General features: G+C 59.9%; 1 protein-coding gene across 3 annotated transcripts; it reads right to left on the reverse strand.

The window, feature by feature from the left end:
* Positions 1 to 1,880: 1,880 nt before the first annotated feature.
* Positions 1,881 to 22,932, reverse strand: GLI1 (GLI family zinc finger 1). Of its 3 annotated transcripts, none has more exons than XM_064474263.1 (12): positions 22,484 to 22,932; positions 11,280 to 11,446; positions 10,213 to 10,308; positions 8,691 to 8,886; positions 8,290 to 8,452; positions 8,085 to 8,183; positions 7,819 to 7,959; positions 7,041 to 7,190; positions 6,385 to 6,549; positions 5,708 to 5,956; positions 5,251 to 5,530; positions 1,881 to 4,882 (listed from the first exon to the last, which is right to left on the reverse strand). In XM_064474263.1, the coding sequence occupies exons 1-12, from the start codon at positions 22,930 to 22,932 to the stop codon at positions 2,613 to 2,615; spliced, it is 4,425 nt and encodes a 1,474-aa protein (XP_064330333.1). In that variant the 3' UTR covers positions 1,881 to 2,612. The 3 variants fall into 3 exon arrangements, with proteins under 3 accessions (XP_064330333.1, XP_064330332.1, XP_064330334.1); XM_064474262.1 differs by having other exon boundaries at positions 8,085 to 8,186; positions 22,484 to 22,931; XM_064474264.1 differs by lacking the exons at positions 10,213 to 10,308; positions 11,280 to 11,446; positions 22,484 to 22,932 and adding an exon at positions 10,039 to 10,176 and having other exon boundaries at positions 8,085 to 8,186.
* Positions 22,933 to 24,143: the final 1,211 nt, after the last annotated feature.

Below are 24,143 nucleotides of genomic sequence, written 5' to 3' on the forward strand. Positions count from 1 at the left end.
CGGCGGGGAGGAGCGGGGCAGGGAGCGCGGCGGGGAGCGGGGCGGGGGGCGGGGCGGGGAGCGGGGCGGGGAGCGCGGCGGCGGGGAGCGGGGCGGGGAGGAGCGGGGCGGGGGGCGGCGGCGGGGAGCGGGGCGGGGAGGAGCGGGGCGGGGGGCGGCGGCGGGGAGCGCGGCGGGCGGGAGCGGGGCGGGGGGCGGCGGCGGGGAGCGCGGCGGCGGGGAGCGGGGCGGGGAGCGGGGCGGGGAGCGGGGCGGGGAGCGCGGCGGCGGGGAGCGGGGCGGGGAGCGGGGCGGGGAGGAGCGGGGCGGGGAGCGCGGCGGCGGGGAGCGGGGCAGGGAGCGCGGCGGGCGGGAGCGGGGCGGGGAGCGGGGCGGGGAGCGCGGCGGCGGGGAGCGCGGCGGCAGGGAGCGGGGCGGGGAGCGCGGCGGCGGGGAGCGCGGCGGGGAGGAGCGGGGCGGCGGGGAGCGGGGCGGGGGGCAGCAGCTGCGAGCCGCGGAGCCGCTCGGGGCGGTGGCGGCAGGGGGCGGAGGGGCGGGGCGAGGGGCGGGGCGGGTGCGGAGGGGCGGGGCTTGCACCGGCGGCCTGCCACGGGCTGACGCCGAGCCGTCGCTATGGAAACGCCGGTTCCCGGCGCGGGCCCGCGAAGGGGGCGGAAGGGACCCCCCCGACCACCCGGCAAACAGACCCACAGCCCACGCGGGAGGAGCGGGAGCAGGACCTGGACATCCCGAACGCTCCCCGCGGGTCAGCGGTGCGGCCCGGCAGGGCACGATGGGCCGCGGGGCCCTGAGGAAGCCCCCACAGGCGGAAGGGCCCGGAGTCCCCAGTCCCTGGGGACCCGCCCCAGCCAGAGAGACACCTGCAGTACCTGGAAAGTCCCGGAAAGCCTAAGAGGCTCTGGCAGGACACCTTCAGGCCCGGAAAGAACCCCAGTCGGTCTGAGAACAGGCCCAGGGACCAGGAAAAATGCTCTTAGGCGTGACTTGGAGGTTCCGGAAAAGCCCAGTGAAACTACAGGAGCCTTGGAATAACTGTGAACACCCCAGCATACCTGGAGCAGCTCAAGCAGCATGAAGACATCCGCTCAAGAGACCTGGAGAACAGTCCCAGCAATGTACTAACAGCCTGGAAAGAGCCCCAGAGCACCCCCAGAGACACGAGGACAGACTAAACCATCCAATTTATAGGTTTGAAATGCCTAGTGCTGCCCTGAAGACACCGAGTGCGCTCTTGGGGGCCTTAGGAAGCCCAGCCAGCTTGCACAGGCAGCAAGGCAGCCCTCAGAAAGAACATTGGAGAATGCATAGCAGCTCACAGCCATCAGAAGGCCACCCAGGGATCCCAGAAAAGCCCTAGAGCAGCCCCAAACACACCTCAACAGTCCCAGAGACCCTACAGAGTCCCCACCGAGTCCCCAGCACACAGAGCAGCCTTAGGAGAGCCAAAGTGGTGCCCCAATGCCCAAGGAAGAGCCCAGGGTAGGCCCCAGAAGTGCCAAGATGGTCTGAAGGAAAAGCCTCGGATCCAGGCATAGCCCCAGAGGCACCGAGCCGTGCCTTTAGACTATGCCTCCAAGTGTACATGGGTCTCACTGCACTTCTGCCGGTGCTTTTGTTCAGTGCTGCCAAGTGTGCAATACGGGGGCAGCACTGCCCTTTCCTCCCCCTACCCCTGCTGTGGGAATCAGTGCGTGGTTGGCCTGTGCAGCACGTGCCACAGCTGGATCCCCAGTCCAAGATGAGGGGTGCTCCTGCAGGGCCAGGCACAAGTAGGTCTTGATCCCTGATGAGGGAGGGGACGGGGGGAGCTATACAGCACCTGGCACAGGGGTCCACCTTGGAGCCCATCTGCAGGGATAAAAAAAGGCACACATCTCATGCTCCCCTGAGAAAGGGTTTAATGGGGAGGGGAGGCACTGCTGCTTCTTCCAGACAAAAGAAAGACTGGGGTAACACCCACAGGAGAGACATACACATATGCACACTTTGTACAGAGGAACACAGGCAGTGCCAGGCACCCCGAGCCACCCCCACCCCATCCCTGTGGTGGAGAATTGCCTCCCCCTTCTCACTCCTTGAGCAAGATGGAAGGGGGGGCACTTGCCAAGTAAGGAGTGATTGCACTCCTGACAGAGACTGGGATTTGGGGGGAGGGGGGAGGGGACGGACACGACAACACGATGCAGGCAGTGGGAATATAGGGACGGGGCCTGCCCACAGGGCTGAGGAGGGTGGAACTCTTTGGTTTCAACATTAAGACTGCACAGGGCCACCTTGTCCAGAGGGCCAAGGGAGGCATGGAAAAGTTCCAATGGAAAAGTTCCAGGCACCGGAATGGAAGGGCTCAGTAAAACCAGTTTCCCCCCCCAAGTGATGACCTGAAGCACCTGATCAGGGTTCCAGCTGTGTTTAGGACCCAGAAACATCACTCCCCTGGAAGAGCCTGACACTCACAGACTGGAAAAGGGGAGACTTCGGGGTCTTTCTCCCCCTTCCCCTGCCCGCATCAGGCATGAATCTGCATGTGAGAAGGGATTTCACACCTCTGCCCAAACATGGCTTGGGCCTGCCCTGGTTGCAGACATGCCCACCTGACGGCTGGTGCCTCCTAGTTAGGACAGGGAGTTGAGGAAATGGCTCTCCCCTGCCAGAGTGCTCAACATGGAGCTCATGTCACCCACAGCCATGTTGGCACCGCCAGATGCAGGAAGCAGAAGGCCACCCACAGGGCTTGGGGGCCCAGGCAGCAGTGCAGGTGCGTCTGGATCTTCCACAATGGCAGCAAAGTCAAGGTGCGTATTCTCCAGGTCCAGGGAGTCCAGGCTGTTGGCCACCTGCTCGCCTGAATCCAGGTAGTAATATGAGCTGCTTTTGAGTCCTTCCAAGCTCCCACCATAATTCTCGGGGCTCCCACAGCTCACTGCTGTTTGGCCCAGCAGCTTATGCCCACCTTTGCCCGCCTGCACGTGTGTGCCCTGCCCTGGGTAACAGAGCAGAGCATTACTGGGCCCCTCAGGTGTGGGGCGGGCAGGGGGCAAGCGAAGTACACGCCGGGAGCTGGCTTCCACACCTTCATAGGGGTGGCTTGGCTGAGCCAGGTTGCCCACATAGTTCAGATTGTTTTGGTGACCAGGTGGCTTAGGGCCACCAGGTGGGTGTGGCACCATCTCTGGGTTGAAGCATGGGGTGGTCAGGAGGTGCTGGGTCTCTGCCAAACCCTGCAGGTGATCTGGTTTGGCTTGGTAACCAGAGTACTTGGGGCTGAGGTACAGCGATGCTTGCATGGCTTGGCATTGCCCAGCTTCACTGCGCAGCCCCATGCCAGCCTCCCCTCCCCTGGAGGCTAGTTGATCTCCCCACATCAGAGCCTGCTGCGCCTGCACATAGCTACGGACCATCACTTCTTTGGTCTGCATAGTGGGGGTCTGGGCTCTTCTAGTGCCCAGGCTCAACATGCCCATGTAACTGACAGGTGCCTGTTCCTCGGATGGGTAAACACCAGGCCCTACATTCATGGCTTGGCCAAGTGATGCAGGAGGCTGCACGGGCCCAGCAAGCTTGGCATTCTGGCAGGGAGCGAGGGCTGGGGCAGGTGCTGGGTAACGCTGCTCAGATTTGATCTGCAGTCGATTAAGCCGATGCCCCCCAGAAAATCCACCATCCTGGCATGAACTCGCAAGTCTGGGTTGCTGCCCACAGGAACTGGGTAGTGGGTATTCAGTACTTTGATGGAGACAGTGCGGCCCAGACGTGGCAGCAGCAGAGGCACTGACACTTGACTGCTCAGAATTCATCTCCAGATTGCCTTGGGGAGGTTCATCCCAAGGAGCTGGCATGGTCCCGTTGCCAGCATGCGTACTTGTGAAGCGCTGGTTCATTTGGCACTGAGGGAGGGAGAACTCGGACTGAAGCAACCCCTCCTCCATGTCCCTGTGCCCTCCTGGGTTCAGCTGCATACCCGCCATGGTCCGGCGAGTGCTGCCATAGAGGCCTTCACACTGGAGCTCCACACCTGTCCCCTGGCATGGGAAGCTTTCCTCGGGGTAGTTCCAGTATTGTTCCATCTCTAACAAGCCAGACTCCATGCCTAGGCCAAGGCCCTCTATGCTCACACTCTCCAGGAAGACATTTTCACTGATGCTGGGTGGGCGTGGGGAGAAGACATGGCGCTGAAGGTTGGCATCAGAAGCACCCAGGGGCTGCAGAGCAGTTCGGCCCACTCCTGGCACATTCACGTTACCCATGCTCTTAAAACGATGCACCTTGGGCACAGCATGAGGGTTGGCTGTGCTCCGGGCAGGGTCGCTGGCCCGCCGCATGCCATTCCGAGGCACCAGGTGAGGGGGAACACTGCCTGCACAGCCACGGTAGTCATTGGAACTGTGCCTTCGCAGCAAACCGTTTGCAAGGAAGTGGGGTTCGGCTGGCCCAATGTGGTCCCCAGGTAAGCTGCTGTGGCCACCCATGCCCACCCGCTCCACGCTAGGCAGTGGAGTTGGGGGTGGGCCACCTATGGCTGCAGCATATTTGGCCTTGAGACGGTAGCGCTGGGCAGGGGTAAGGCTGCCCACACCTGGCAGCCCTCCACAGTGGCTGGCATCACTGGAGCGTCGCGACTCGTCCGGAGAGATGGGTTCATAGGCATCTGCCAGGCCTGCCCCACCAGGCATTGCCCCCGCCTCGCCCAGACATGGCCCAGCCAGGTATGGGGACACCAAGGATGAGCGCCGGCTCACGGTGTAGGCTGAGCTTACAGTACTGGTGGCGCTGCTCCGGCGCTCGTTCAGTGGCATGCCCATCTCTGATGCTGACAGCTCCACAATGCGCCTGTGAGAGGCAGGTGGCGGCGGCACAGAGATCCCAGGCACCTCCCCAGGCAGGCCTGAGGAAAGAAAAGGAGGAGTTACACCAGGGCACTCAGGACACAGTGTGGCACCAGTGGTCAGAGGAGGAACAGGCAGCCACTTCCAGTACCAGGACGTGGCCTCTTCCGTGATTAGTGCCTGTGAGGACAGGAAGCAGAGTCAAGTGGTGGTAACAAAGAGGGGACAGAAGATCATTTAGAATCACTTAGGTTGGAAAAGACCTTTAAGATCATCAAGTCCAAAGATGGGGCACAGCCCAGATGTGGGGGTCCACCACTAGTGAAAGGAAGGTGTGGAAACCTCTCTGGCTGCAAGCCAGACCTCTCTTGACACAGTGCCCACTGGACTGGCCTGACATCCGGGTGGGAGGGAACCACAGTCTCACCGGCTCCAGGGATGGCTGGCAAATTCAGGCCCTTGGTAGCTGATGGCTTCCTCATCTGCTTCAGTTTGTCAATGCGAAGATTTTCTAGCTTGTGGAGGGCCATGAGCCCTGATGTGCCCATGGGTTCACCGGGCACCACGTCCTCCAGTGTGGACAGATCCTCGTAGCTCCCACCTGCGTTGCCTGCCATCTCCACCCCACTGTCATTGTTGGTAGTGCTGCCGAGTGGGGAGCGGTCGCTGCTGCATGACGACTGCCCACCTGGGCTGGGCTGCGGCTTCTGGGAAGTAGCCAAAACATTAACCAAGGAAAAGGGGTGAGATATCCACTACACACCTAATGCAACCTGTGAGCCCACACCCTGACAGATGTGGAGATGACTCCCCTACCATACAAACTGACTCCTCTGACAGGCCTGGCCAGGCCTCCATCCGTCATCACAACCCCAGCTCCTTACCAAGGCCAAGTCAGGCACCAAGAGTTTGCTGTCATCCTTCCGAGCCTCAGTGGGGCCATTTGTGTCTTTCTCCTGCTTCATGTCTGGGGCACCACTGGGGGCAGGCAGTGCACGGCCTGGCACCACATCCCCTCGGTGCTTCTTGGTGACATGGGCGTCAGGGCCATGCACCGTCTTCACATGTTTGCGCAGGGAACTGGGGTCCGTGTAGCGCTTGGTGCAGCCTGGAATCTTGCACACATAAGGCTTCTGCAGGGGAAAAAGGTAGACATGGAGGAGGAAGCTGTTAATTCTGACCAGGTACCCCCACACACAACAAAGTACCAGCTGGGCATGAAATAAATCCCACTCCCCTCCCTCTCAAATAGGCCCAAGAATTGAGGGAACTGAGGGTGGGAAAGGATCAAAGAGGCTGAGTCCCCTTGGAGGGGGCATGTTAGGTGCTACATCAGGGCCTGAGGGAGAATGCAAGGACAGTGCTCCACAGGAGTGGGGCAGGGGGTAAAGGTGACCATAGAAAGGAGCAGGGGGACATACTATATTAGAGCAGGCAAGGAGAGAATTGGGGCACACAGAAAAAAAAAAGCAGGGATGCAGGGAGTTTTCAGAGTACGGGACTAATCAGGAGACATACGGAGAGCCCAAAGGGGTGCAAAGAGCCCCAGATTTGTCTGTACCTCGTTAGAGTGAGTGCGGTTTTGATGCTTGGCCCGGTCAGAAGCATTGGAGAAGGCCTTGTTGCAACCTTCGTGTTCACACACGTAGGGTTTTTCACCCGTGTGTGAGCGCAGATGCGTCTTGAGGTTCTCCAGGCGCGAGTAGGCTTTGTTACAGCCCTCGAACTGTGCAGGCAAGCAGGGTGAAATATGCCACATACCTTCAACAGACCCTGTACCACATCACCCCCACAGTACCTACCCACGGCACATCTGCCACGGACACATATCACACCTCCCAAACAACACAAAACGCAGCTGACCTCCTTCAGGTTCATGTCCTCATACCACTGCACAGCCCTTTACCCTTCTGGCCTACATCACGCCACCTCACTATGCACTGGCCAGATGGCCGTGCTGTACCCAGCCCACTACATACCTCTTTACCTCATGTGCATCTCTGCCATGCCATTGATCACACGGGCTCTGGTCTGCCACACATGAACACCACTCTTATCATGCACTACCATGCTCCCAACCACCCTGTCTGTCCCACTTCATTTCTCCCATCACATGTGCCCCTCAATGCCATGTACCAGACAAGCCAGCTCGCACCATGCCCAGAGCTCTGCCTGGTGCAAGACACCACAGCTTTGCAAAGGCTCATGCCAGCTCACCGTGCATTTGTGAGGTTTCTCGCCTGTGTGACGTCGCATGTGCACCACCAACATGTACTGAGCCTTGAACGGCCTCTGCTCCCGGGAACATGCTGCCCAGTGGCACACAAACTCCTTCTTCTCCCCATGGATATGCTCATTGTTGATGTGCTGAGGAGAGAGGGGCATCACTGGTGGCATTGGGGAGGGCACCAAGGGTCAGGGAGATACAGGTGTCTTAAGAGAATGTCATGGGAAAAATGGACATAGAGGGACTGGGATGGCAGGTGGAGACACCAGAGGTTAGTGGAAAACGGAGTGGGCAGATGGTGTCTAGAGGATGCAGGGGATACAGGAGATGGCTGGGGGCTACTTTGGGAGGACCAAGAGAAGACATATGGGTCAAGGTGGTCTGAGGTGTGGTCAAGGGGATATAGGAGAGTTGGAGTATCTGGAGGGAGACATAGAGCAAAGGAGGAAGTCTGGATGCACCAGTGATTCAGGAGAGCTGCCCCAGGGGTGAGGAAGGCCAGACTGGGTGTTCCCCCTCGGGATATGGTATGAGAGGGTCACAAAGAACTCGCCCACAAGAAGTGGTGGATGCATGTCGCTCCCTTCTGAGGGGCAACTTCCAACATCATGCACCTGTGTGGTGAGTTCTCAGGGTGGGGGAGACAGGGCAGCTGCCCAGTATAGGACAGTCTTAGAGTAGGAGTCGTGGGTTGACACAGGGGGATGTCAGTGAGCAGCCTGAGGGCAGGTTCTGATACTGGCTGTACCCAGGCAGGACCTAACTCACATGCACCAGCTGCTCCTGCGTATCAAACTCCTTGGCACAGCCGTCCCAGTAGCAATTGGTTTCATACACAGTCTCAGACTCAGGTTTTCCATCCTCCTTCTCCAGATCTTCCCGAACATCAAGCATCCCCAGCAAGGGGTCCTAGAAGAGCATAGCCAGATCAGCATTCCCAGGTATGACCCTTCATGCTCCCTGTTACTGAGAGTGGTGCCAGAGAGGAGCGTAGAGCCCTGGGGAAGTGGGGGTTCTCAAGGCCTGAGGAATACCTGGGTGCCTGTGGAAGCTGGACTGGAGATGTCACCCTCAGACCTCTCCTCTGGATATTTGGCAGTCAGAGGGCTGGTGAGGCTCCACTCCAACTTTAGCTGCTACCGGGGCAGGCAGAAGGTGGAAAGCAGTCAGCACTGAGATGTTCACTGGACCACCGCTTATATGTGATGCAGTGCTTATATGGATGCAAGGCCCCCTTACCTGGCAGTGTTTGAGGGTCCCACGAGCTGGGGCATGGTGCAGGAGCCCAGGGCGGGTGGACAGGTGTTCATGGGAGCTACATGGGGGGGGGGGCGGGGTGTGACTGTACAGGTGACCTTGGCCCTTCTGCTGACCCGGTGGACTCTGGTACCCCACTGATGGACTGCAAAGAGCAAGAGGGATGAGCAGATGACACCATCAGAGGAGAGAAATTTAGGTCTTCTGAGCCAGGGAACCCAGATGTCTGAACTCCCAGCCCCTCCTTCCCTAACCCACCATCCCACTTTGCTCCCACCTTCCCTAGCCCTCATCCCAGACACTCCCCAAGTTGGGAATCGGCATTCAGGCTCCCTGACTGACAGGCTGCATGCATGCCAGCAGGGCTGAAGTCTGGTGCCCACCTGATGGTGCTGATGGAGAGGTGGCCATAGGAGCCACTGGCAGAGGCACAGCGGGAGTTGATGAACGCAACGAGAGAGTTGGGTGAGGTGCGGATTACCGTCTGCAGGTCAATGCTAGAGTCTGACAGGGGTGAGATGGACAGTGCCCGCTTCTTGCCCAGTTTGCCTGCACCACGGGGTGTTGAGAACCGTGAGCCTGGGATGGCAGCAGAGAGTGGGGGGCACTCCTCTCAGCATGGGTCCTAGGAGGCTGAAGAAACCCCCAAGGACACAAGCCTGGTGCTTTGGAGCCTGGAGGAGTACCCTGAGTGTGCCAATTAGCTTCTGAGAAGAGAAGAGAAGAGAAGAGAAGAGAAGAGAAGAGAAGAGAAGAGAAGAGAAGAGAAGAGAAGAGAAGAATTAGAATAGAATTAGAATAGAATTAGAATAGAATTAGAATAGAATTAGAATAGAATTAGAATAGAATTAGAATAGAATTAGAATAGAATAGAGTTGGAAGAAACCTATGATGATCATCTGGTGCAACTGCCTGACCAATTCAGGGCTGACCAAAAGTTAAAGCATGTTATTAAGGTATTGTCCACCCATTAGGGTGGCATGTTTGACCACCCTCTCGGTAAAGAAAAGCTTCCTCATGTCCAGTCTAAACTTCCCATGATGCAGCTTTGAGCCATTCCCACATGTCCTATCGCTGGATCCCAGGGAGAAGAGATCAGCACCTCCCTCTCTACATGCCCTCCTCAGGAAGCTGGAGAGTGCAATGCAGTACCCCTCAGCCTCTTTTTCTCCAAACTAGACAAACCCAGAGTCCTCAACCACTTCTCACAACGCATGCCTTCCAGCCCTGTCACCAGCTTTGCTGCCCTCCTCTGGATGCGTTTGACGACCTTCACATCCTTCTCAAATGGTGGGGCCCAGAACTGCAAACAGTGGCCGAGGTGAGGTTGCACCAACACTGAATACAGCAGGATAATCACCTCTTTTGAATGGCTGATGATACTGTGTTCAATGCACCCCAGGATGCAGTTTGCCCTCTGGGCTGCCAGGGCACACTGCTGACTTCAGCTTCCTGTCAACCAGCACCCCCTGATCCCTCTCTGCAGGGCTGCTCTCCGGCCACTCCTCTCCCAATTTATACTTGTTGCTGGCTTTGGACTGTGGCAAGGTTCAAAAGTGTCCCCCCTCCCTACCACAGCCACCAATGTTCCTAGAGGTTACCTGAACCCCTTGACACATACATACTCCCTGCTACAGCTGATATCATCCCAAGAACAGTGCCCAATCCCCTTGGCCACAGCGAACACAAATCCTCCTGTTTACATAGGCATCAGTGTTCCAAGAAAGATACCTGAAGGTCCAGCAGTCTCTTCTCTCATCACAGGCACCACTGTCCCCATCACTGCCCAGCCACCTCAGCACACACCCCTGCACTCGCGACAAAATCAAGGCAATCCCCAGGAGATGCCTAAACCTCTTGTAGAACCCCTACCTGCCCCATGCCCTCCCAAGACTGGAGACTTACCATCACCACTGCCTGGGTGCTCGGTTCCTGGCACCAACCCATAACCACGGTGACTGCTCATGAGGTTTGACTGATGGCATAAGGGGAAATCAAGTCCTGGCAGAGGGGAAGAGAAAGATGGGAATCATAGAATCACAGAATGATAAAATTGTTAGGGTTGGAAAAGACCTCTAGGATCATCAAGGCCAACTGTCAACCTAACACTACCATGTCTCTTAAACCCTGTCCCAAAGTGCCACATCTACACGTCTTTTAAATACCTCCGAGGATAGCGACTCTACCACCTCTCTGGGCAGCCTGTTCCAATGTCTGACCACTGTTTCAGTAAAGAAATTTTTCCTAATATCCAATCTAAACCTCCCCGATGCAGCTTGAAGCCCTTTCCTCCCGTTCTCTCGCTAGTGACCTGCGAGAAGAGGCCAACATCCACCTCAGTACAACCTCCTTTCAGAAGTTGTAGAGAGCGATAAGGTCTCCCCTCAGCCTTTTCTTCTCCAGGCTAAACAACCCCAGTTCCCTCAACCTCTCCTCAAAAGACTTGCTCTTTAGATCTTTCACCAACTTCATTGCCCTTCTCTGGGCACGCTCCAGCAGCTCAATGTACTTCTTGTCCTGAGGGCCCCAAAACTGAACCCAGGATTTGAGGTGCGGCCTCACCAGTGCCAAGTACAGAGGCACAATCACCTCCCTGCTCCTGCCGGCCACACTATTCCCGATAAAAGCCAGGATGCTGTTTGGCCCTCTTGGCCACCTGGGCACACTGCTGGCTCGTATTCAGCCAGCTGCCAACCAACAGCCCCAGGTCATTCTCCTCCAGGCAGCTCTCCAGCCACTCCTCCCCAAGCCTGTAGCGTTGCGTGGGGCTGTTGTGACCAAAGTGCAGGACCTGGCACTTGGCCACGTTAAACCAAAGGAAGACGCATTAGGGTGGGTGGCACAAGGAGGAGAGGAAATCCCCAGGGCATCCCTGAACCTAATGACTGAATCTGAAGGCAGGTACCCCTCACGCCCATGCCAGGCACCACTCAGGCCCAAGCACTGGCCAGGATGAGGGGGCTATGACCAACCTTGTGGTCCTGAGGCACCCGGGGCTGGTCCGTGTGGTGGGCGCAGGCAGCAGTGCTCAGCATAGCCAGTGGCTGGGGGGCTGACAGGGTTGAACATATCGTCGCGGGGCCTGGCCAGGCTCAGGAGCACATCTGGTCCTCGCCGAGGGGCTGGAGCCGGTCGGGGCCTGAGGAGAACGAGGGTGAGCTGCCTCCCGGCCCTCGAGCCCCGCGCCCGACGGCGGCCGGCGCTGCCCCGTGCCCGCCAGGGGGCGCCGCAGCACCGCGGGACCGCCCGGGCCGCCCCATCCGCCGCGGCAGGGGCCCGCCCGGCCCGGAGGTTCTCCCGGGGGCCCCCGCCCCGCCCCGCCCCGCCCCGCCCCCCACAGCCTGAACCGTCGCGCCGCACCGCAGCGCTTTGTGCCCTCGGCTTCGCGGCAGCCCCCAACACAGACCTCTGCCCCGGGCCCACGGCAAAGGGGAGGTCCCAGGGGCACTGCCAAGGCGGGAAGGGCAGGTGACAAAGGGGGAAACTCTCTCCCCCCCATTTTGGGGCACAGTCACAAACGAGGTTCCTAGGCTGAGGAACTGGGCTAGGTGCATTGACTCAGCCGCAACCACCGATGAACTTCTCTGCGTACCCAAAAACTTTGGGGGCCCCTGCTCTGCCACGGTGGCCCCTGGCATTTTCCCTTGCCCTCTCCCACGCGTACACATCTTGGTGCTCCCTTCCCATTACGGTGGCCCCCCTTTCCCTAAGGGCTCCCACTTTCTTCCTGGAGCTGGAGGCCATTCCTCACCTGGGGCACAGGCCTGTATGTACCTGGAAGGGAGAAGGGGTTGGTGCAAGAGGAGATGTCTGTGTGGCCAGGGTGCAGACCCCCCACATCCCACTCCTCTCTTGCTGACATTGCAGAGACATAAACCATGCAGAAAACTGCATGCCTCCGGCAGGCTGGGTGGGGGCAGGAGGCACAACTCACGGCAGCTCTGTGTCACCAAAGCTACCTGGCCAAACTTGAAGGCCACCCGCCACCCCCTCCAAAGCAAGCATGTCTGTCCCCATGCTCCTGGTGCCGGGCAGGACCCCAGGCTCTTGTGGCACCAGCACAGGGAAGGTAACACACCCCAAGCACAAGGACCTCAGATCAGACCATTGCCCACCTCAAGGCCATCTCCGATAGCTTTGCACAAGCGGTGACACTGCTGCAGGGTACCCTGCGGTCACCCATCACTAGCATCCCCAGATACCAACTTAGCAAGGTGCCCTTGTACTTGGCGCTGTACTAAGAGGGTCCTGCCCCAGCAAGAGTCCCAAGCCCACTGCAGTGTCTGTTTCAGGGTGAATGAAATACACCCACATGCACCCAGACACCCACGCAAACATCTGCACTCAAGCACACACATAGATATAAAAACTGCGAGCCCTAACTGCTGAAAGGGGAAACAAAGGCACAGGTGGTTAGAACCATTCTTGGTCAAAGGACCGGAGCTGGCACCCTGCTTTGCCCTCCTGCTGGGTCCCTGCAGCATCTGCAGGTCCCACCCAGCCCTGCCATGGGTCCCCACCCTGCCTGCAGGTCAAAACCCTGCCCTGTCCCACCCACACACTGCACCCCTGCCCACAGGGCTCAGCCCAGCCCACTGTCACATCCAGGCCTGCAGGTTCCTGCCCTGTGCCTGGGTCCCATTTCCACCTGCCACTCTGCCTGGCCCTGCCCATAGTCAGATCTCTAATCGTGGCTGTGCAGTCCGCCTCTGCACCCAGGTCCTGGCCCACAGCCCCATCCCCACCCATGGCCACTGTCCTGCCCCAAGACCCTCCAGGGCTTACATGAAGGACAGAGGCTCTGGAAGGAGAAACAACCACAGGGTGAGGGAGAGGCATGTGTGGGTGGCGCTGGGAACAAGGCCTCCTGCCCCCTCAGCCTCCCCCTTTGACAGACCAAGGGAATCGCCCCAAACAAGGGGTCTGGGGGAGTGGGAGCCCCTCACCCCGCTGGGAAAGTGCTGGATTGCGTTTGGAGCACGGGGGGTGGGGGGGGGAAGGGGGGCAGCAATTCTTCCGCATGAGTTGCCCCTTTGAAAGCTTGTCTCAGGGCTTTGTGAGAGTGTCAGCCAGGAAGAATGGGGGGGGGGGGAGGGGGGGGGGCAGCGGGGCAGGCAAAGGGGGAGGGAGGTACCCGGGAAGGTGGTGGTGCTGGGGAACCCGGCAGGGGAGGGGGGAGAGGGGGCCGCAGAGGAGGGGCGTCTTACCTGCCTACAGGACCTGGGCCTTGCAGCAAAGACTGGGGGGATTAGCTCTAGGGGAAGTCTCCCATCTGCCCCCTACCCCAGCCGCAACATCTAATGAAGAGAGCCTTTGCAAGTCCCTCACAGACATTTGTCTAGTTGTGGAGTCAACCGCAGCAAAAACCCCCCAGCCCTTTGCGCACACAGCTATTCACATGTGCACAGACACACACACACACACACACACACAGGTGCATGAACATACATTTGCACATATCTGCAGAGGCACATTTGCAGCTAGGCAATGATGGCGGGGTGCTGGAGTTCAGCAAAGCCAAAGTCCCCTGTCTCTCCCTCGCCAGAACCATCATCTGAGCTCCCCCAGGCTGCCCCTAGACCCACCGTCTTAGCCCACCAGCTCCTCGCTCTGTACAAGAGCGGGCAGGTTGCTACCATGCAGTGCAGTAGCCATATGCAGCCACGCCAGCCCGAAGGGGAGCAGGGCTGTGCCTGTTCAGGCAGGCACACCCACCTGCTGCAGCAGCAATGGGACGATGGGCTCTGCCCTGGACCCATCTGGCTCCTACCAGCCTACAGCTCCCCACCCCAGCCTGGACTGGGGACTTGCTGCCCTGAGTTCCAAGCAGATGGAGCACCATCTGTGGGGCCAGGAAAAGGGTTAATTCACCCATAGCCTTTGTGATGTCCCCTCTACCTTGCCAACTCTTAGCCCCTAGCCCCATTCACCTTGCTATGCACAGCTGTGCCAGCCTCTGCCACGCCAACCACCTGCTATTTCCCTGCATGCATATATACACACACATTCACACACATTCACAGAGTACATGTGCACACACCCACAGAGCGACCACCACACAAACTCCATGGGCACACACACAGCAGTACACACACACAAACACTTATACACACCAGGGAACACGTATGTCCAATGGAACACATGCAAAGCTGCATGTGCATACACACAGCACACATGCACACAACACATGCATATGCACAGGTTTACATAAATATGCATCGAGCACACAAGGGCACACAAGGCACAAACAGGCACAGCATACCAACACACATGGAGAACACACAGGCACATTGCACAAGGCATATTACTCCCGCCTCAGGACTCCCCAGCCTTGCGCACCATCTCCCTGCCTGGGGTGGCATCCCCTCTGTGCTCCCTCAAGCAGCCATGATGCTGGACTGAGGGCAGCTCAGTGGGGCTCAGGTCCCCGCCACCCACAGTCACTGGCCATCTAGGTACAGCAGAAGGGACGGGGTCCCACTGTGCCAAGACAGCCTCTCCTTCCTGGGTCTAGGCAGAGGGGAGGAGTTTGATGAGCAGACCCAGCCTGGCAAGGTCTGGGTCTGCTGCTGGGGCAGGCTGGAGACAGGCGGGTGCCGGGCAGGCATGACAGTGGTGACATGGCTCTCTCCGATCCCGCACATTCCCCCTTGCTGAGCACCAGCATGGAGGGGTGGCTACGCAAGGCAGAAAATGCCCAGGGCCCACAGGTCCCAGCTGCAGGATGCTCCCCCCCAGCCCATGGGGTCCGCTGGGGCTCCCCAGACCCTGGTGGCCCCCTGAGCAGGGGAAGCTGGAGGGGGCCAGGGACATCGGGAGCCAATGGGAACTGGCCCGCGGCTCCCCCACCGCCGTGCTTGCCTCCCCCGCCTGCCGCACACCGCTGCGGCCCACCCAAGTCGCAGCCTATGGGCATAAATTTGAGAGCCAGGCGCAGCCGGGATTGAGGGGAATCTTCCCTCGGTCTCCTCCTGCCAAGAAACTCAAACTGAAACACATTCCTCCTCCTCTCTGCCAAGAAAACAAGGAGCGCAGCCAGCGGCAGGAGCAGTTGAAGCAGGGCTGGCTCCAGACACCAAAACGCTGCACAGGAGGGGCTCAGGACTGGCCATCCCCCTCCCCCCCAGCTCCTTGCCTTTTATTTCCTGCAAACACATCTAAAACCTGTCATCTGGCTCCAGTTTCCTGAGGACACTGGAGAACGGGAGGGGGGAAAGGGAAGGAGACAGAGGAGAAGGCGCAAAAGGAGATGTAGAGAGCTTGTATCGCAGGACGACCGTCAGGATGCCCACACTGATGGGTGGTGGAGCAGAAACGGCGGGAAGGAGGGGAAGACACAGACCTAGTCACTGATAGGGAAATCGCACACCGTTAGGAGACCTGGCTGCAAAAGGAGGAGGAGGAGGAGGAGGAGGAGGCGGGCTGCACCCTGCCGCACACTGTGATGGGGCAGACCCCCAAGCCAGCTCCCCCCTTGCACCGGGAACACTCCCTGCTCCCAGCCACCTCTGGCAGCTCCGGGGCCCGCCAGCCTGCAGCAGTGGATGCAGTATGCTGCGGCACAGTGGCTGCCATCCAGCCCACACACAGGGGTGGTGGGGATCCCTGTCTGCGCCTCGGCATTGTCCCCATCATCTCCTGCCCCAGGCCCAGCCCCGGTAGGGTTAACTGCCGCGGAGTCCCACTGTGGAGGAATGTGATGTCAGGGCTGGATTAGCCCGTGCGGCCGAGATCCCAGCCGATAGACCAGCAGCGCTGAACTGTGTGTGGCACAATCCATCAACCCGCCCAGCACAGCCCCCGGGTGTGGGGGGCCTGGGGGAGGGCTCTGTGTGTGCATGCGTGGGGGCATCTGTGTTTCTGTAACCGTGTGTGTGAATGCACAAGTTTGGCCATATGTGTTTGCATGTACGGAGAGGGATTTGTGTTTATGAGTGAGTACATTTTGGGGGGGTGCTTGTTTGTATGTACTCACAGATGTGTTTGCATGCATGCTTGCACATGTGCTTGTGCATGTCTACACATCCATGCAATGTGCATATGTGCCTCTCTACATGTGCATGTCACGAACTACAACAGTAGCTAAGAGGGAGCTGCTCTATGTTTTCAGGCCCAGTCACCCCAAACCCTTACTCACTGAGGGTCAAGGGAGTGCCAGACCAGAGAGAAGAGGCAGACAGAGAGCAGGGTCCAGTGGTGCAGCAGGACCTAGGGTGGGGGCCCCAGAAGGCCACCACAGCATATCCGTTTCACCCCCTCAGGAAAGGTGGGCTGTAGCCCCCGGGTAGGCAAACCCCTGAGCCCACGACAGGCGCAGAGCTCTGCCGACACCCCGGCAGCCCTCATCTCAGCTGTCTTGTGACCCAAGGTCAGCCACATGCCCAATTGGTTTAACCCTACAGGGCCTTAGGAAAAACATTGATCTGGCTTAATATCTGTCTTCCTGCACTGGGGCAGCAGCTCAGACAGAGCCACAGCCAGGGCCGTTCTGCAGCCACAGAACACGGCAGAGGGCCAGGCTGAGCTGCAGCATGTAGGTGAAAGTAGCAAGGCTGGAAGAGAGCTACTGGGGACCCAATGCTCCCTCATGCCAGCAACAGTTCAGGATCAAGGGGACACATCCTAGGTGCCTCCCAGGGCAGGTGGGGGTCTGGCAGTGTCAACACACTCCTCCCCAGCTATGACATCTCCTGCAGCCTCCTGAGGCGCCACAGCTGGCACCCGTTGCGGGTGGGGAAATGGCACTGATGGTGGGGTAAAGATGGTGAAATTCCCCGCTGGAAGAAGACCCTTTTCCCTGCCCTGGGACCAAGTTGGGGCCAGGCCAGTCTGCACTGGGGAGATGCTTCCCCTGACCCTACACGCTTTCTCATCTCTGCGTCCAGCAGAACCGACGTGCAGCCCTCCCGCCCAGCTGCCTCACTATGCATCTGACCCCACTATCAGGCCAGGCCTTTAGGGTGAGCCCAAGCTCCTCTGCATGGGGCAGCTAATCTGCCCAGGACTGCAGCTGCCACAAAGCGCATTGCTTCAGGTTCAGGGGGTCTGAAAGGGGATGATTCAGGGTCATGATCCCATGCTGGTGTGGGCTGCCAAGCTCGTTCCAAGGTGGTCCCTTGTCTGGAAAAGATGTGGCAGAGAAGAACCAGCTTTGGGGGAAGGTTACACGTGTGGAGGGAAAGGGCAGAGACATCCATGCCAGGACGGATTCAGGACATCCTCCCACTCCATTCTCCCTCCTTCCCTCCTCCAGCCCTGGCCACCACCTTCAGAAAACGTAACACATCCTCATTCCCCACCCCATGACAAAATTCTTCTCTGCCCTTCACACCACTTCCAGTAAGGACCAGAGGTCCCTCTCCAGCCCACCCATCCCTCCAGCAGCTCAGCCTTACGCAAGCCACAGTACACCACCACCCATACACACACTGCATCTCAGCAGGGGGCAAAACAATCCAGCCCCTCGCTCCCACATGCATCTACACCCACTCACGACCATGCACTGACATGCCTCTAGACACGTTAACACATGCTAACACACGTGTGCTTTGGGAAGAGGGGAAGGCAGCCCTGGCTGCCCTGTCTCCAGTGTATCCCAGGGCAGAGACAGCCCATGGAGGAGGGCTGCAGGGTGGGAGCTCACAGCTCCACGCTCCCAGCGGCTGTTGCCCCAGTAAAGCAGGGACCGCCAGCCCTCAACCACAAGCTGAGCCACTCAGGAAGCCATGGCAAGCCAGGCAGGAGTGATGGTGCTTGATAGGTGGTCCCAGGGCAGGCAATTGTCGCAGGCTTGCACGTTGTTTGCTTTGGCCCCCAGCACACACTACCCCTGCAAATTGCTCACACAAAGACACTTCCCTGGCCCCTACCTTCATTGGGCTGGAGTGTGGGTGGGGGCAAGGTTTTGGGGTGGGGGTAAGGGGGGTGCACACATGGCAGCAGCTGCTATAAGGAATTTTTATGCTTCCCCCTTCCTTCCCAGTGCTGGAGGGAAATGGCAAAATTGAACATGTGGGACCCATAAAAGCCCAGCTCTGAGTCATGGCTGTGGGAGCCCCCACCAGGCACAGCTCCTTCCCATGGCATCAAGACATCACCCCCAACCCAGCATGCTCCTGTGTTACATGAAGGAAATCCTGCCATCCCAAGGGAGAGAAGGTAGGACATGGCAGGCAGTGGGCTGCAGTGTCATCTGTCCTCCCACTGCAATCAGGGTATTTCACACCGAGCCTGTTCCCACCCCAACAGCTCCATCCTGCAAGATTCCTCAGAAGATGGGAACAGGAGGATGTGCACGGACCTGGCAGGGACTTCGGCGGTCATTGAAGGATTAGATATACAACAGCAATCCCTTCTAATCTGTAGAACTGCCTGTCTCTTGACATGCTGAGCGTGGAGCAAGGTAAGCACAGCACTTGGGGATTTAGGCAGGAGACCCCCTCTGTGTGCTGAGAGGTGGTAGTGGGAGTGCCCTCAGGCTGTTCCCAAAAGGTCACAGCGATCCCTTGCCTGCTGGGACACATCTGTCTCTCCCGAAGTATCTGCCACTGGTGGAAGTGGGTGGCACAGATGCCTGCTCTCCTGTTCCTCCACTGGAGACCCTCTCTGTCCATACACACAGCAACCCCATCACCAAGAGCCATGTTCTCTGCCACCATGGGGGACATCGGCCAGCGCTTTGCTCCCCCTATATCAGGGATGGGAGCTTGGCAGTGGGGTTGTACCACAGCTGGAACCATCGTCACCACCCCAGCCTCAGCCCCGGATGCAGCAGAGCTGAAACCTGACTCTGTTTTTGCTGCTTGTTCCCACTCTGAGGCAGCTATTTTATCAGCTGTTCACCTCGCTATTCTGCAGCTTCTGAATGGTTTTGATGTGCCGTAAGTACTGGGGTGGGTACACTTGCTGTGTTCCTGTGAAGATTTCTGTAAAAGAATCCCCTCCGTCTCACTCAGGACCCACCCAATGGGCCTTTGTTATTTATCACATCACTGGGATTGCTATACACCCAGAGAAGATAACAAGACAAACTGAGGCACAGACAGAGACTCCAGTACCACAGATGCAAGACACCAAACCAGGCAGATAACGTGCACACAGGCGTACAGGTATGTACACTCAAACAGGCCCCTCTGTATACGTGTCCCTAGCGTGCACACACATACATGCTCCTGAGGGACACTCGGGGCTAAGGAGGATAGCTCTGCTTTCTGACCAACTAACAGACACTCAAGGTTTCCCTGTTCCAGTTTGTCAGTACAGACAGACAAGAACAGGCCCAGTGGCCTGCAGAAGGAAGGAAAGACACCACCCAAATATCCTTTTGTGGAACACAAGCCACACATGGGTATGTGCATGTAGTATAGGTGTGCACATGTCTGTGCGCATGTGAACATGCATGTACATGAGACCGCATGCCTGTGCAGGTACATAGATGTGCAAGGGTGTGCACACTTGTACAGCATGTTGGAGCGGTGGAGAGAGTGGTATTCCCCAGGGACTATGGGCTGACCAGCCTCTCCAGCACTGCAGCTGGAGACCTGAGCCACGGTATATCACCAACAGCTTCTCCCAGTTGCACTGGAAGAAGGGCCTTCATGTCTTCCAGCCCATCCACCTACCCACCCTTCACACATTCTGGACAGCGAGCCACAAATCCCCCTCCAAGCCCAAGATCAACACCCGCCTCTCCTCAGGCTGCCCTGACATGACAACACGCGTCACGAAGTGTCTGCGCTGACTCACTCCCCCGGATGGAAACTTCCCTGCTCCAGGGAGATTCTCACAGCTCAGCCAGCTCCGGCACCATGAGGGGAATGCAGTACTGAGTCAGTTCCACTAGACCAGCCACGGGGGCCTGGCAACCTTCAGCTCCCAACCTGCTCCTGAATTTGTGTTGGTCTTTGTGATAGAAAAGACCCTGGAACGTCGGGGAGATGAGGACCCCCTGCCCCCAAGCAACCAGTGACTTGGCTACAAGCAGATGCTGAGAGGGCCTCACAAGTCCACTCATAAGCATTACTCGGAGCTCATGCATGCACACAGCAGCAGCTGGGCTGGCAGATGCATGAAGGTATGCGCTGGTGGGCTCAGGTCAGCATGCACCAGTCTCCTCAGAAATGCTGGGATCCTTGGTAGTTGGGGAATTTGGGGGTCCTACCAGACACAGGCAGTTTTCGTGTGGATCTGCTGCAGGGTCTCAGCTTCCAGGAGACCCCCTTGCCCTCAAAGACCCTTTCTGAGTAACAGTATCCTTCACTGTCCTGGGGAAAGGCTCAAGGGAGGGTGAGGACCAACCCAGCTCACACAATGCAAAGACAAGTGCATCAATAAACTAGCTTCAAACACCCATAACAGCACGGAGGGGACAGTAGGTGCCTTCACCATCCTGTCTCCCACAGAGGCAGCTTCTGCCTCAGCTGGACACAGTAGACCTAGCCACACCGGAAAGTCTTCCTAGGTCTGAATTTCTGAAGGAGACACTTCATCCAGCTGCTTCCTCTTCCCTTCCACCCAACCCATCCCTGCATCAAAACCCAATGCCCACCCTCAGGATGGTGTGTCCATCAGCTCAGGTTTGCCACACACAGCCTATATAGCAGAGTGGGGGAAAACTCGGGTATCTGGGTATCCAGCAGCATCTGCCGGGCTCCCACATCCCTTCCAGGGCTAGGCACAGGACCCTAGCTGTGGCTGGAGTATCTGCTAGTTTCCCAAACCCCAAACACAGATGCAAATGCCACAGAGATCCAGCCCCAATCAGAGGCAGCTGCCTGCCTCTCCATCCTCATAGAAAAGGTGCAGCCCTCAGACTGTCACTGCAGTGCTGAGTGCCCCCCATTCTGGTTAGGGACCATCTGGACTTCACAGGTGTGCACAGGGCCTGGTCTAGAGCACCGTGAGACAGAAAGGGTAATTCTCCAGAGTGACGCTTCCTCTGCCTTTAGCCTTCCTGTGCTCCTGGATCACTGAGGGCTTGATGCAGTTTGGGTATCCCCTGCAGGCCTCTCTGGTCGACCCCAAAAAGGGTGGCCTGTGCCTGTAGAGGCTCGGTTAGCTCATGCTCAGCTACAAGGTTTCCCATGCGTGGGACATTTCTGTGGCACCCTCTGCTACAGCCCACATGGGGATGGAAGAAGTGCAGCCCCAGGGCCCGTGGGATGAAGGCTGGAAAGCTGAGGTGTGCCGGGATGTGGGCATTTCACCACAGTTTCTGGGAGGATCCTTGGGGTGTGCTGACTCCCCCCTGCATCTCACTCCTGCCAGATACTTGCCAACACGGCCTAGCAGGCTGTCAGGGGAGCAGGGGGACCCACTGCCCCAGCGCCAAACCCTCCTCCCCTGAGAGCCTCGCCCAGGGCCCCAGGTTCGGTGGGTACTGTTGGTGGGGGATACAGCCAGCTGCTCCAGCTGCAGGACACGCAAGCTAGGCCAGCCAGCCTTGTGTCCTGGCAAAGCAGCTGGGTCCAGAGGCCCACGAGGTGGCTGGCGAAGGCCTGTGCGTACCACGACTGGCCCAGGGTAAGAGGGCTCCAAATGGCCAGGAGCTTGCACCGGCAGCACGGGTCTCGCTGCTCACCATCCATGTGTGCCCGGCGACACCCCTGCAGCTGCTGCGTCACTTGGGCCAGGGCATCAACTTCCACCCGGTCGCTGCTCACCGTCCAACACCCCCCACCCGGGCAGGGTGCCGGGGCTACCTGCCCACGAGCCTGCAGCACCCTGCTCCAGCCCAGCCCTCCCCTCTCCGAGCTCCAAGAGGCTTCACCGGGCGGGCACAGCAGCGGCGCGGCCGGGGCAGCCCACCCACCCGGCGCACGGAGCGCAGCGGGAGCGTGAGGGCGTGGGAGTGGGTGTGAGCGCCAGTGTACGTGACGGGGAGCGCGGCGGGGCCGGGGCGCGCTGCCGGTGCCCCCGAACGCACTCGCCCCATCCGACCCAGGACGGCCTCGGCCGCCCCGCGCTGTCCGACCCCGCTCCCGGCCCGCGCCCCGCCGGGCCCCGCGCCGGGAGCCCCGGTCGAGGTCATCCCCCGGCGGCGACGGGACGCGGGAGCCGGACGGCCCCGACGCGGCCCGGCAGAGGGTCTAGCGCCATCCCGCCTCCTCCGAGGAGCGGGTGCCCGCGAGCGCCCCGAGCCCCTACCCGCGGCCCCGACCCGCCCGACGGCTCCTACCTCCGAGCGGCTCCGAGCGGCGCCGGGCGCGGCGGCGGGTCCCGCGGCTCCGCGCTCCCCCTTCCCGCGGCTGCAGCTGCGGCTCGGTCCGGGCGAGAAGCGGCACATCCAGGGGGACCCTGGCGGTCGGGGCGGGACGATACGGGACGGCGCGGCGCCCCCCGCACTTCCCCGGCCCGCCCCGGGCGCCCAGAGAAAGTTGCCGGAGCCCCGCGAGGGCGGCGCGTCCTGGCAAAACTGGCGGAGCCGCGGGTCCCGCTCCGCCAACTTGGGCGGCGGCGCCGAGCGCGCTCGGGACGGAGACCCCGGCCGGGAGCGCCGGCGGCTCCAGCCACTCCGAAAACCCGGGCTGGATCCTGCACACGCGCGCACGCGGGGCACGAGCGCCCGCCAGGGCCCTGCACACGCGCGGGGGCCGCGCGCACCCCGCGCGCGTGGTCCGTGCACATGCAGGGTCCCGCACGGGGGCCGCCCTGCTCACACGTGCACCCGTGTCCGTGGACAGGGGTGTGTGCACTCACAGGTCCTGCACACGGGCACAGGTGCTCACGCGCCTTCGTGTATGTACGTGCAACAATTGCACGCTTACGGAGGTGGGCACGTGTGCGTGCACCTGTGCACGAGTACACAGGGTGCAGATAGCAGACACACGCACAGACACCCCTGCACATGCGTGTCTTTGTCCGCTCATGTGCAGAAGCATGCACACATGCATTTGTGCACGTATAAACAGACGCACGTGCACAGCCTCCCCATGCACATCGCACACCGGTGTGCACACAGCGCACGCAGGTCACGCAACTACCAGCCAATGCTCCCGGTGTCCAGCCTGGCCCCACTGAGGCAGCCTGGGGACCAAGGTCCCAGCACCTCCCATCGCCCCAGCTGGCAGAGGCCAGAGCTCCCTGTGCAGGCGTCCCGAGGTAGCTGAGGGGAGGGAGCGGGCAGAGGTGGCCTGTCTCAGGCTGACACCTCCCCACAGGGCTGCACGGCCTCAGCATCCCGTGTAGCCTGGATGCCGCTGGGGACCCGGACCGACCCTGCACCGGTGCCCTGGGCATCACTGAGCAGAGACCACCCTCCCCAGCACTGGAACCGTCACCTAGCAGGAGCAAACCCACCTCCCTCAAGAGACCTCTGGCAGGGACGAAGGGATATGGTGGCTTCAGCGAGGTGCTCTGCCCAGCATGCTACTGAGGAGCCCCGGAGCCGGCTTGTGGTTTGGGGGGAACTGCGGGGGCGGGGGGGCGGCATTGACACTCCACGCAGTGTCTGTGATGTGGAGGGGCCGCCGTGGTCTGGCAGCGGCTCGTGAGAGTGACACCGCAGGGCAGGATTCTGAACAGGAAAGTGCCGCGTGGGTCCCCACCTACCCCCGGGGTGGGGGCGACAGCGCAGCCGGGCGGGGGAGAGCCGGCGCCCGCAGCAGCCTGGGCCGCTGGGCCCACGCACCACCCTGGCCGTCCCGCGGAGTGTCCAGAACCCCCTTCGCCCCGGCACCCCGCGGGGTCCCCGGCCAAGCCGCCGGGCACCCCGGGCGCTCAGTGAGCCGGGGGCCGGGGCCGGGCACGGTGGGCAGCGAGGGCAGCGCCCCCTGGTGGCGGTGGGCGGAGCCACCGCCCCGCCCCGCGGGCCGGTGGGGCCCTTGCCCAGCGCCGCG

This window comes from Phalacrocorax carbo, chromosome 27, assembly GCF_963921805.1.
Source record: "Phalacrocorax carbo chromosome 27, bPhaCar2.1, whole genome shotgun sequence".
Lineage (NCBI taxonomy): Eukaryota > Metazoa > Chordata > Aves > Suliformes > Phalacrocoracidae > Phalacrocorax > Phalacrocorax carbo.